This window comes from Anguilla anguilla, chromosome 2 (assembly GCF_013347855.1).
Source record: "Anguilla anguilla isolate fAngAng1 chromosome 2, fAngAng1.pri, whole genome shotgun sequence".
Lineage (NCBI taxonomy): Eukaryota > Metazoa > Chordata > Actinopteri > Anguilliformes > Anguillidae > Anguilla > Anguilla anguilla.
This window is the reverse complement of record NC_049202.1, coordinates 47,711,664-47,725,210: the sequence shown is the minus strand read 5'-3', so window position 1 is coordinate 47,725,210 and position 13,547 is coordinate 47,711,664. Positions and strand designations below refer to the sequence as shown.

Below are 13,547 nucleotides of genomic sequence, written 5' to 3'. Positions count from 1 at the left end.
TCCCCAAACATTTTACTTGAGAAGATGGGAAGTGAGGTGACCTTTTTATGGGCTCCAGACTACAAGGGAATAAAAGGAAATTAAATGGCAAATAAAGTTGCCACGTCAGATCTACAGTCAGAAAAGTATATCCAAGTCAGTATATCTTTTGGGAAAATGGAATATAGTAGTGCAATTACAGAGTATGGAGAAGGAGTGGCAAAGGCAATGGGAAACAGATAGGAGAGAGGGACACTTTTATGCAATATAAACATCCATCAAGAAAGGATCTGTTTATTATGGGAGAGATCAAAATTAAGTGAAATTATTTATATTGAAAATGGGCCATTTTGGGTTGGGGAGTGGGTTGAAAACTACTGGGAAAGAGTCAAGACCGTGATGGACTATGATGTGGTAGTCGAGTGTGGTAGTCTGTAAACAGTAAAGCATGTTTTGTTAGACTGTAATAATCTCAGAACTAAGCATGTCTTCGTTTTCCATTAAAACATTGCTCAATTGGGAAGGAAAGAATAGCCAGACAATCCAGAAAGGGATTCTGAAGTTTTTACGCTCTACAGGGCTGTATCCTAGGATGCAATGTGGTCATCATTCTGGATCTGAACAGTGTATGGCAGTATTGTACTATCAGGTGCATATTCTGCCACAAATATAAAAGGAAAGAGGAAGAAGAAGAAACAACAGACGATGGTGCATTATGGAAGAGAGGGGAAAATATCAACCATATGGCAAAACACTACTAAATTCTATAGATAAAGTAGATCAGTGGTCCTTGGAGTGGGGCTTTGGATTCTCTGTAGAAAAAAACAAAGATTGTATTTTTCTCATGGAGGAAGATATTTGGAAAGGGTTAATGTTTTTAGATACCTGTTGGTCTGGTTTCATGCCAGGCTCACATGGAGTATCTACATTGAAAAAGTAATTACTAAATGTAAGAACGTTTTTAATGTTATGAGATGTGTAGCTGGCACGGAATTGGAAGCTGACAGATCACCATTGAAGTCAATAAGCTTAATTAGGTCAGTTTTGGATTATGGGTGTATAACATATGGTTCAGCTTCAAAATCAGTGCTGAAAAAACTTGACCTTAAAAGGAAAGTGAAGAGTGTTTTATCTAGACTTGGTCACACAGGATTACATAGCACATTGTATGCTGTCAATAAGCACAACTCAGGTAAGTGTGATTTCTGTGGAGAAGTAAAAACTGTTTTCAATGTCATGATTGTAGCAAATATAAGAGAGAAAGATGTTATGAGAGGTGAGAACAAGTTTGCAGGAGATAGGAGAGGAACTAGATGCTCACTGCATGAGGTTTTTTCATACAGTAGTTGAAAGCAACGCGGTTAATTAACAGAATTTGAGGTTTTTTTTTTTTTCGATAGCCCCAACTAGTTCTCAGTTCGCACTCCTGATCAGTGGGTGGCAGTAGTGCACCCTTTGCTGTTTGTAAACCGCCGTTAAAGGAAACCAAAGAAGACAGAAAGACGAGGAAACAACAGCGATATTCTTTTTGCGACTGCTTGTTGTCTTTGTACTATTTCAGCAATGCCGAAGGTAAAAAGAAGTAGAAAACCGCCTCCAGACGGGTGGGAGTTGATTGAACCAACTCTGGATGAGCTGGATCAAAAAATGAGGGAAGGTGAGTTCGACAGAATCACGACCGTTGATTGCTAACGTTTTAGCAGCGGCAGTGAACATGATGGTGGCTAACAAGGTAAGCCAATTTATGTGGTCGATTGGTACATTTATATATCATGACTTTGATTTTAATCACAGCCGAGACTGAGCCACACGAAGGCAAACGGAAAGTGGAATCTCTGTGGCCCATTTTCAGACTGCACCATCAACGGAGCCGCTACATTTTCGACCTTTTCTACAAACGAAAGGCTATCAGTAGAGGTACGTATGCGGCCGGTTGCTGAATGCGATGCAGATATGGTGTACTTACTCAGATCATTTTTCTTTACCAATCTTTGCCCAAATTGACTTGCAAAATTGTGGCGAAATACATCGACAGAGCTCTACGAGTACTGCATCAAAGAAGGGTATGCAGATAAGAACCTGATCGCGAAGTGGAAGAAGCAGGGCTATGAAAATTTGTGCTGCTTACGTTGCATCCAGACCAGAGATACAAACTTCGGAACAAACTGCATCTGCAGAGTGCCGAAAAGCAAACTTGAAGTGGTGAGCTCTATTTCTTTTTTCATGTTCTATATTATGTAACAGTAATGCATGAGCTCTGTCAAAGCCTAACTTCTCAATATCTTTTGAGTAAACAGAGCAGTCGAAATTATGGTATACATTACTTGTACTCTTAAATGTCTTTCCCCCCCCCTCCCATAGGGCAGGATTGTTGAATGCACTCACTGTGGATGCAGAGGATGCTCTGGCTGAAATGCAGTTTTCTTTTCTGCGCCTCAAGACCATCTGTAGCCATTTTGTAAACATCAAAGGCCTATAACTTAAAGATTGTCCTGTCATGTTGATGTATATTCCTGGACAATGACCGTTTTACTGTTGTGAAATCAAATAACAAATCTGGAGTTGCAAAGGATGTATACTCTTAAAGTATCAAGTTCAAGTTTTTAACAGTTAAGGAAGTTTTGTGAACGCTTACTACTTGTAGTCTGGCTGACAATGGCATTATCAGTGGCATTTCTGGACCAAGGAATGTTTTATTTGAACCTATTTTTAATTTACTTTAGTTACCACCCTTTTTTATTTTTTTTGATTTGCCGTGAAAAGTTCCTATCCAGGTTTATTTAATTCCCGGGCAACACAATGTAATTGACTACAATAAATTAAAATTTTCACATTTTCACTAAATTGCAGTGAATACATTTTCTTCCAGTGTGCTTTGGATGTACTAGAAATATCAGACACTAAAGAGCTAATCAAAAGATTAGTTGAACAAAAACCAGCATGTACAGGCTACTCCAGGACAAGGGTTGAGAACTGCTGTCCCCAGACAAGGGCATGCTTGTATTCTAATTTTGATAAGGAGTTTACACCGATTGCCAGCACTAGGTCTCATCTACATCTCCGGTTAAGAACCTATGTTGTTAAAGTATTTAATGCAATACAATTAATCTGTTAAGGAAATCTTTAATATAAAATTTAAGTAGTTTATTTATTGAAGAAACAAACCTGATAACAATATATAATAATAATAACAATTTTTGGTTATTTTCACTTTATTATGAAGTATTTCAATATGATACAGCTATTTATTTTAACAAATTTTGTCAATACTCTTAACATTAAAATAACTCTCAGCATCTCTCAGTCATATACATCTTTAATGTATAATAGATTTTTTGTAATCATTGATTCATTATTTGTTTCTGGGTAGGCTGATTTATTAACTGCCCTCAGACTTCATAGGTTCCTTTCTTGGTGGTTTATATTTATCCCAAGGATGTGGAGTATTCTGTCCTGGCATTGACTTCAGCCACTGAAGGTAATACCCTCTGAAGCCATCAATCTTCTCCAGGTAGTTGTTTTTGGCTTTGTACTGAAAAAGAAGAGTATACAAGAATGTAAATGTTAAAAGCATAACTGTTGCCTTCTGAATACTGACAGTGATTACCAAATTTAATGGAAAGTTAATATGATTCTGTTACTTGTACATTTAGGTTAGACTTAAGTCTGTCTGCGTTGTGAGTTAAATCGCTTCACATTCTGACCTTGTCAAAGTTTGGTGGGTACTGAGCAGCAAATTCTAGCTGCCTTATGATGACTTCTGTTGCAGGAACCTGGTTGTGCTTCATACTTTTCAGGATCTCTTTCAGGTACTTGTAATCCAGCTGCTTGGAAGCTCTACTGATTAGAGCACTATATACATGGGCATTGGGAGTAATACCTGAAACCTGAAAAAAAAGAAGGGAAGCATTGAAACAAGCCAGAATTACACTACATGACCAAAAGTATCTTGACAGTCTGGGCTGTTTTTCATGGTTTGGGTAAGGCCCCCCTAGTTCTAGAATTGGGTATGTTAAGAACGGTGTGGAAAAACAATAATGGCCTACAGAAAGCCCCTGACCTCAACCCCATCCAGCATCTTTGGGATCAGTTGGAAAGCCAACTGCGAGCCAAGCCTAATCGGCCAATCAGTGCTCGACCTCACTAATGCTCTTCTGGCTCTGAATGGAAGCAACTCCCTGCAGCAATGCTTCTGCATCTAATATAATGCCTTCCCAGAAGAGTGAAGGTTGGTATAGCAGCAAAGCGTGGACCAACTCCATATTAATGCCCATAATTTTGGATGAGATGTTGGATGTCAGGTATCTACATACTTTTGGCCGTTTAGTGTATGTTTTAATGAAGCAGAACACAACTCCACACTATTAAACTACTGGTAAATTTCATAACTGTCACCAGATTAATATGCTTTTACCTTCATATCTGACAGTAGCTGCAGTCCATCCTCCTCTCTGCTACAGGCAACTGCCAAATTGCTGTATGTGTGAAGATTAGGTTCCAAACCCATCTTCGCCACTACTGGCAAAAAAGCCTAAAAAATTGACATTGAGAATGTAAATTTGCAGGTTATTCCTACATTCAAGGTGAATCTGAACTGCACTTCAATATGAACAATACAGATTGTATATTTCATTTTTAATTCTTAAGTTTTATATTTCATACCTTTGCCCCTTCAAAGTCCCCTGACTTTGCCTTTTTGCGCACAAGGGAATTGAAGAAAGAGATGTCTGGTTTTAGTTTGTGTTGTTCAGCAACCAAGAGCAAGCTCAATTCTGATTGCTCACCAGGTGCTATAATATCTGCTAACAAAGTCAGAGTCTTGATGTCGGGCTTCAAACCATCTGCCTCCATTTTGCTAAGTAATCCCTCCATGTTCCCTATCAGTGCCAGCCGATCAGAGGCACTAGTCACAGCCCCCAAGGAGACGACATTTGTCATATTTATCCTTCGGTCAAGAAGATTGGGAAAGCTGGCCCTGGCCACTGAAGACTGTAGAGAGCTTGTTTCAGTGGGAACCATTTGGTTACTGCTCATGGATTGTAATTCTGAAGTGATGTAGGAATTTAAGTTATTCTGCTTTATATGAGGCTGGGTGTATGTTTCCTTGGACAACTTGTCTGCCTCTTTCTTATTCAATGAAGTAACTTCTGTGTCCAGAAGAAGGCTGGTTTCAAAGACATCTATGTCCATCACACGTGGCTCTTCTTTATCTCTTGCCTTCTGACCTCTCCTTCCTTTAGAAATTTTTTGGGCAAACTCCTCTTCATTCCTCAGAAGCAAACAGGAGGCCAGAGCAGGATCCCCAATACCACAATCCCGAGCAGCACGCAGCAACAAGTTATAACTGTGAGAATTGGGCCTTATCCCCATCTTCAACATCTGACGCCAAACCTGAAACGAAAACAAAAAAGACAACTAGGGCAACTAATACATTTCCCAGATTAAATGGTGATCTTATGAAAGCAATGCAGAATCAAACTTGGAGATACATTTTCTTCCCAATTTGGAATGCCAAATCGTGCTTATCAATGCTCATTGCATCTGGAAGAGAGCAGACGAGCATGAAACTTCAGCTGTCGCTTCTTGTTCCACAGTTTGCAAGTTGGGCTTACACAGACATGATTTGTAAGACACTGCATGTGCTGCTCAACAGGTAATGGGGGTAGCTGGCATCCAAGGACATGCAATTGTCTTGACTGACTGAAACCCTCCCACCCTCGGGAGACATTACAACCAACAGGGCATCATCCTACGAGTTACCCAGCAACCCAAGATACTTCGAACGTAGACATTTATTTTATGCGGTAACATGACGGCGGAATACACTAAGGCGAGTCTAACCTGCAGGGAAAACCTGAATCCTTGGTCTTTATCTTTAATACAGCCCATCAAGAGAAAGTTGAATGTTTCCTGCGTGACTGCATGGCCATTTTGCAGCATCTCCTACAGCAATATAAAAAAATATGGCAGATTCAGTTCATCTGATAAGAAAAATTACATGAAGCCAAAAACAATCCCCCAATCCATTCATACCCGCAGAACGTGAAAACAGGCTCTGATGTCAGAGCAAAGTGCCTGGGTCTTCAGTAGGGCATGGTAAGTGATCAGGCTGAGTTGAACGTTCTTCATCTTCAACTCTTGCTGCAGTTTGAGAGCCTGCTGCAAACCTGAGTCCTTCCAGGGGGACTCTGCACAGGCATTGAACAGAGCAGTGTAGGTGGCATCTGTAGGTCGGAGGCCTTGCTTCTTCATCTGTTCATGAAACAAGACATGAAACTTCACAGTACTTCTGGCTAAATGCACATTTCACATTTTGCGTTTAGTTGATCTCTTTTTAAAACAACTTTTATTTAGCCAGAAAAAATCGAATTACTTATTTTCTCTTTAACTGGGGAAATTAATCAAGTGCATGCATCATTACGCAACTGCAGGGGGTATGTTTAGATGGCTAGAATGAGACCACTAGTTTTGGAAACTGACAGGGATACTCAGATTAATACCCTTACCAACCCCAACATCGTTAAGAAAGCAGCAACCAGGTTTCCCTAGATCTCCCAAACAGAAAACTAACTATGAGCAGGGCAACAGGATGCAAAAGGGAGAAATAACAGCCACCAAATTAAATCAATGTAAATTTACAAAAGCACTCATTTAAATCACTTAACACATTTCTCAAAATGCGATAACCACTCTTGTCAAAATGTACAAACTTACATCATTATACAACTTGAAAGCCTTTTTGAGGAAACCCACACGTCCACAGCCTCCAATCAGCACAGTGTAGTTGTATTCTTCTGGCTGCAGACGCTCACCCTTCAGCATTTGCGTCTCAAACATATCTAGCGCCTCAGCAAGCTGTGGAGGACAAATTGCATGAAGAGACAGCGGCATTGCTTCATGTCAACAGTTGCAACTGTATGAAGTTTCCTCTACCTTGTCCTGCTTTATCAGTTTCTTGCACTGAAGGAAGTACCAGTAAGATGTGTTTCTTATGACTGGTCTTGGCCTCAACTCTTCCGTATCATTCTCATCAGCACTTGCTCTGTAATTCAGGTCCTGAAATTCAGGTGATGTCTTTCGGAAAATCCTCCTGGTTGCAAAGTTTCTGGAATGGGACCCAAAGTCCTCCTCAGTTTTATTGTCAATGGCATCATCACCAGTTGCACACCCCTTTGGGATTCCTGATGTTAAACTGTCTCGTGGATTCTTCAAAGATACAGTCGAAACGTGAAATCTTCTAGATTGTGTATCTGTCCTTGAAGGCAGCGACATCAGAGGACACACGATTCTCCAAGGATTCTTCCAAATAGAAATGTATGGGGATGTGGGTACAGTTAAGCGTTTCACACCGCAAGCAAACATATTTACTCGGCTTGTGAAATACTTCATGAAATACAGATATGTAGACATTACTGAGCTTAGCTCAAGAAGTTCGCCACCACGCAGAAGAAGAAAAAATAATACTGGCCTTTCCACTACCTAAACCTACAGTAATACCAATATCGAACCACCATTATCCTACAAAACCATTACGTGTCTATAAATTTCACTTTTAACAGACAAGTTATCCGTAGCTAGCTAGTATTTCAGCTGCATCACTAGGATATCAAGCTAATTGTTGCAGTAACAACCAAATAACAGCAAGATACACTTTTACATCTGATATCTGTACAACGGTTTGAATGCGAAACAGACCTATTAGTAAACAAGCTTTACAAATTATTAATAATCGCTCGAGCAATAGCTTTTAACAGACACCGAGAGCCTAAAGTACTAGCAAAATCTTTGGTACTAGTACAGGATTCCTCACATGGGAACAACGACATCCTGAAAAATGCTTTCTACCAGACCTACTGGTAGATGGCAGAGTGTGTGATTTGCCCTGCGATATCCCCCTGGTTGAAGTTACAAGAACAAAAGCTAATTATTTTCTTATCACACTCGCACTCATTTTTTTGTTGATATGTGAAGCCTGCTTGATATCACTTAAGAACCACTGCCACGAATTTAACATAGTTTAAACATTCATATATTGATTGCATTTGCCTAGTTCAAAGTTCAGTAAATCAGGAAGAAGGCTGTCTAGATACTGTTCGGGGTGGTTGATCATCAAACGTGAAAGTTGGTTATTTCTCAGATGAGTTATAGGTATTTCATGCGTATATGTTTCGTTTCGCATTCTTGAACTGATTTTTCGCGTTTCCGTGACCGAGCCATCCACTAAGTAAACATGCAGGTCTTCAGTGAAGTTAAAGAGAACATTAAAAAAAAAACAATCCTGTGTGTGTGTGTGTGTGTGTGTAAAAAAAAACACAGTCTGGTGACAAAAGTTAAAAACCTGAATAAATGTAAATGCTTCCATACAGGTGTGCTGTACTGCATGATACAGTTAAGCAATTAACATCCTATCATGCTCTGTGGCATGTAGAAAAATGCTGAGCAGGCCCAGTTGACCTCGATTTTGGATCAAAATGTCAAGAGGGTTCATTATTGATGCATGGATGGCAAGAGTTTCAGTCACAAATACTGGCTAGTGTTTCAATAGGGACAGTGACTAAGATGATATCTGCGTTGGAAATCTGGATATCTGGAAATTGTGGTCAATTTGATGACCGTGATGCTTGTGCATTAGAAAAAACAAGAGCCACTCTTCCTCAGATGACTGATAATGTCAATGCAGTACTTGATCAAACTATCAGAAAGAAGTCTATCGACAACTACATAGAGAGGGATTTTATAGTAGGGTTTCAGTGCATTCTCAACAAGTGGATGAGTGCTTGTGTGGGGTACAAGAGAATGGTACAGGGCTAAATGTTTGAACCCAACAGTGAGGGGGTCCGGTGGCTGTTATGCTGTGAGGGGCATTTTCCTGGCATAGTTTAGGTAAACTTGTTCACTTAGAGAGAAGGGTCACTGCACATCAATACAAAGTTATTCTGCATGATCACCTTTATCCTATGATGAATCATTTCTATCCTGATGGGAGTGGTTTCTTCCAGGATGACACAATGCCCCCATCCACAGAGCCCAAGGGGTCACTGAATGGTTTGATGAGGATGAAAATTATGTGAATCATATGCTATGGTCTTTGCAGTCACCAGATCTCAACCCAATTGAACACCTACGGGAGATTTTAGAGCAACTTGTTAGACAATGCTCTCCACCACCATCATCAAAACACCAAATGAGAGAATATCTTTTGCATGAATGGTGCTTCATCCCTCCAGTAGTTTCAGAGACTTGCAAGACTTGTAGATATATTATATGTGTGTTTGTATGTATGTACATATATATATATATATATGTATGTATGTAAAAATCATAATGTTTTTGATGGGTTCAGTGTCATCAATATTTCTGCATTGAGTAATTAGCCCAATTATTTTTCTTGTAGTGGGAAAAAAACATAAATTCACATGCTTCTTAGTATCTTATGAATGACCTCTTCCCTTGTGCTCAAATCACTTTTTTTCCAACCTCATTATTATATGAAATATTTCAGGATGATCACTTCCTCTAATTCTGTCATTTTCATTAATTTGATCGCATTGAAGAAGCCAGCTCCAGTAAGAAAATGAGTCATCAAATTCCAAAACCACTCGATTAGATTAAGATCATGGTATTAGTGAGGAAAATGCTTCATCTTTCTATATTGTATAGTTCTCATAGATCATTGATTATACTGGCTATACTGTAGTTCTCATAGATCATTATTTAATCTATTTGCAGACTCAGATTTAGAATGAAAGTTTGGTGGATATTTCATTGGAGCTGCAGAAACACATATCTAATGAGTGTAACAAGACAAAGTACAGTATATCCAGAATTAATTTGCAACAGTGAAATTAATCTGCTGTGGACAAATAGTATTTTGCATATTCTACCAAACAGATCAGTAATTACAACAGGTAGGTACACTGCATTTTTATTAAGTGTAATATGACCATGTCATTTTTTAAATGATATAATGTGGGTTTTAAGACTAGCATGATAACTTGGAAGTTATGCTGAAACTGTTTGTGACAGCATGGAAAAAATGTGTCCATATTCTTTTGTACTCTTAATAATAAATAAATTTGAACAAAGGCAATTTCAGCTATCATCTGAAACTTCTCCTGACTCAATCACTGCCAGATTTGGTTATGATGATATTACAGGGGCCTAATCATAACATCTGCTGTGGTGAAAAAAAAAGAAGCAAAAAAACGCTGTCAACCTGCTCCAAGCAAAATGAGAACAGTGAGCCTTTATGGTATAAATGCATAGAAATGTGTATTTTTAAGAATCTTCATCTGAAATGAACTTTAAGGAATATTAATTGGGAAAATGTGATTATCACAGTGAATTAAGTCATTATATTGGTTGTTCAAAATGCATAATGTAGAATTTCATTATTATTTGAGTGGGATAATATCAATTTTAACAACAGTTACAATGGGGACTGAAGTATAAAAAAAATGTTGGCCATGCTTTTTAAAAAACTTCTATACTGAGCACCCAGTTCCAATTCTAAACTCAATTGGGTCTTACACTTCAGTCAGAATAAAGCTTTGTGTCACTATCGCACTGTTTTGCATACTGCATACCCTAAGTCAAACAGTTTGGTAGAGGCAGTTTGAGAATGTTTAATTAAACCTATTATCTAAGGATTGCCTCAATGACCTATTTATACCTTCATGTACCATTATCCAAGTAAAGAGTCAAACTAGACATAATACAATTCAGATATGATTCAAACGGGGCCACAACACATTACATTTTTATTTTGGTCACATATCACTTGGTGCAGATGCAGAATGGGTGCACATGTGTTATTCACATAACTCTGAAGAATGACACGGCTCAAGAATCTTCAGTGATACTTCCTCCAGCGGTCATGTTCTGAGGAAAAGAAATAAAAATAAAAGCAGAGCTTTTGGAAAACTTACTTTTTAAATGTAATGCTTAATATTATATTTGGTATAAGAGGTAATGTCTGAAACGATTGGAAAACTGGTGTTCGATTCTGATACAATTATCTCCATTAATAACTCGTAACTCACTGATGTGATCATATTCCCACACGTAGCTTAGGATGACATAACCTGTCAGGAGCATAGCAACCCCACCAATGCCACCCTTCTTCACATTTATGTACTTGTTGTAGTATCTGTCGTGGCCTGCAGATTAGGAAGAACCGCACATTAACGACGAGGCAGGAGTCATGAATATCATATATATCTTATCTTATGCAAGGCAAGTATTTTCTCTCTACAATCAATCCGATGCCAGAACACTCACCCCTGACAACAGCAGCGATGATTCCGTTTGGAGATAAGTCCTTCGTGCCTATCCACGCCATAAACTCTCCTAATTTAACATCCATCAGCCTCTTTTCGGCCATGGGCACTGCAAAGGAAATTGCATTAGTTAAAGGCTACATGCAAACAGCAATACAACAGACGGATAAACCGCAGATTTAGAAAGAGTTTAATAAACATATTACAAATAACAGCCTTTTTAACCTACACAGCTTTACTTAATCAACTGTGGCAATGTAGCAAAATAGCAAACAATGAGACTTGTACTATTATACACAGCTAGCGAGCTACCTTCCACAACATTCTACGCATGCCTGGTAGAAAAATTAACTTCAGAATAGACACAACTCACTTCAATTTTTTTTTTGGTCCTCGTTAGCTAACTAGCTAACTAACCTAGATACTTAGCACGGCACGAGTAACAGCAAAGACTGACTTGAAAGGGGAAATGTGGCTATAATGACTGTAAGCTACAGCCTCGACTGAAACTCCTGACCGATATAACAGCTAGCCAACTAATCGGCTGCCGTTCGAGAAACAGCTAGTGCATACATGCATTGAATCAGAATTCAAATTAAACAACGGTAAGTAATTGCAACGTATTGTCGAACTGATGAACAACTCCGCATTCTTACCTGGTCTGTCAGCCATCTTGCACACCAAACAATTCGCGAATTTTGGACCATTGCGAACACCATACCTTCCTGTGCGAACAGATTCTCGAGCCAAAGTTCAAATGCGTTGTCTGCACTGACCTGTGGTTGAAAGTAAAACAATGTTTTATGAGGGTAGGTGATAAAACAGCTAAATATATGGAAATATATGATGGAATTTTGACCTTACTGTGCCATTACTCGCCGTACCTTGGATACTACCTCAGCACAGTGGTAGATTTCACTATACTGGAGAAAGTATGCTCATATAGGGGGAAAAAAAACAAATAGCCCTGATTTAGTAGGAAATATATTTTAAAATATATAGCCTATACATCCCAATACACGGTTATGGGTCAATAGATCCTGTTACAGGTCGGACAGGGTGTGTGCTTTATGCTCCTGAATTTGACATCAGAGTAAGAGAATTTTAGATCATGTCACAATATACAGCAGACATGATGGTAATTCTCCTTGCACTGCAGTGGCTAAAGGTAGTATATCCAGTAAGACTGATATTCAGACTCATGTGCAGCGCTGTTAAATTTAAAACCCTTTTCATCTGGATAAAGAGAGGGCATATTAAATGAAATATTACGAACATTATTTAGAATCAGTAAACGGTATTGTTCAACTGTTTGTAAATTTAATGTGCCCGTTCATGTCAATTTGCATAAGAAAACACCATAGCAATCCCATATCAGGCCATTCATGGTTCTCCGCAAACATATCTACACGGTATATGCATGGTCCCTAAAGACGCACTATCTCCCCAAAGCACGATTAGGCAAGTAATCCAAAGCAACAGATACTCCATTGTTAATGTTGAGGTTGGCTGTGTGCTTGTGGGTCTTTATATATCATTATTACACATCATCATCAATCACTCATCAATAAGCAAAATGAATTGCGCATTCCCAAAAAGGTTATTATTGTATACTGAAATGATATTATTGTATAACTAAACTGTGGGGAAAAAAATGTTATCATGAGCTGAAATAAGAATAAAAATGAGAGTTTCTTAAAAAAATGAAAACTAAAATAAAACTAGCAGACCTCTTAAAACTAACTAAAACTGTACTGATATTGAAACCAAAAACTTGTGAAAAATTCAACATTAGGTTAGTTCATGTGGTTAAAATCAACAGCTTATTATTTAATATTCATATGATATTGATATAATTGTATTGACAAACATTTTGTTGTTAATATGAGGTCTGTAACTGCCTAAAATAATTCTAAAGAGAAACATCTTATGTGTATTAGTAAAAGAAGCCTTGTAAAAAGAAGCCAAATATTTTTTTGTGATTAGTTGTTGATGTCAGCTTTACTGGCTGTTGCTCATCAAATGTGCACAGAAGGGAAATCTTCTCCACTGAGTTACCAAATTATAGCCCATTTACCCCTGCAAGCCTTTGATAAATCAACCTATAAATCACCATATTAATAGTGTATTTAAATAGTAATAACCTTACATTTTATAGTTCACGGATTCTCTGAAAGCATGCATTTTTATCACAAACTATAAAAATGTAGCAGTCCGAAAATTAATAGTGTTTTATGTTCCAACATTTCATCCATTTCACTACTCTCGATACCTCTGTACTTCTCGCTT

General features: G+C 38.3%; 3 protein-coding genes across 4 annotated transcripts; 1 reads left to right on the top strand and 2 right to left on the bottom strand.

Moving 5' to 3' along the window:
* Positions 1 to 1,410: 1,410 nt before the first annotated feature.
* bud31 (BUD31 homolog) lies at positions 1,411 to 2,823 on the top strand. Its single transcript, XM_035405838.1, has 4 exons — positions 1,411 to 1,636; positions 1,774 to 1,896; positions 2,015 to 2,181; positions 2,341 to 2,823. Exons 1-4 carry the CDS (start codon positions 1,543 to 1,545, stop codon positions 2,389 to 2,391), a joined length of 435 nt encoding a protein of 144 aa, XP_035261729.1. The 5' UTR covers positions 1,411 to 1,542; the 3' UTR covers positions 2,392 to 2,823.
* Positions 2,824 to 3,108: 285 nt separating this feature from the next.
* Positions 3,109 to 7,855, bottom strand: ptcd1 (pentatricopeptide repeat domain 1). The gene is made up of 8 exons (XM_035405837.1): positions 6,913 to 7,855; positions 6,694 to 6,834; positions 6,013 to 6,231; positions 5,821 to 5,922; positions 4,642 to 5,370; positions 4,394 to 4,510; positions 3,684 to 3,866; positions 3,109 to 3,511 (listed from the first exon to the last, which is right to left on the bottom strand). Exons 1-8 carry the CDS (start codon positions 7,387 to 7,389, stop codon positions 3,359 to 3,361), a joined length of 2,121 nt encoding a protein of 706 aa, XP_035261728.1. The 5' UTR covers positions 7,390 to 7,855; the 3' UTR covers positions 3,109 to 3,358.
* A 2,850-nt stretch (positions 7,856 to 10,705) lies between these two features.
* On the bottom strand, positions 10,706 to 12,036 carry atp5mf (ATP synthase membrane subunit f). Of its 2 annotated transcripts, none has more exons than XM_035405839.1 (4): positions 11,915 to 12,036; positions 11,260 to 11,367; positions 11,022 to 11,138; positions 10,706 to 10,860 (listed from the first exon to the last, which is right to left on the bottom strand). In XM_035405839.1, exons 1-4 carry the CDS (start codon positions 11,928 to 11,930, stop codon positions 10,832 to 10,834), a joined length of 270 nt encoding a protein of 89 aa, XP_035261730.1. In that variant the 5' UTR covers positions 11,931 to 12,036; the 3' UTR covers positions 10,706 to 10,831. The 2 variants fall into 2 exon arrangements, with proteins under 2 accessions (XP_035261730.1, XP_035261731.1); XM_035405840.1 differs by lacking the exon at positions 11,915 to 12,036 and adding an exon at positions 11,632 to 11,795.
* Between the last annotated feature and the right edge of the window lie 1,511 nt (positions 12,037 to 13,547).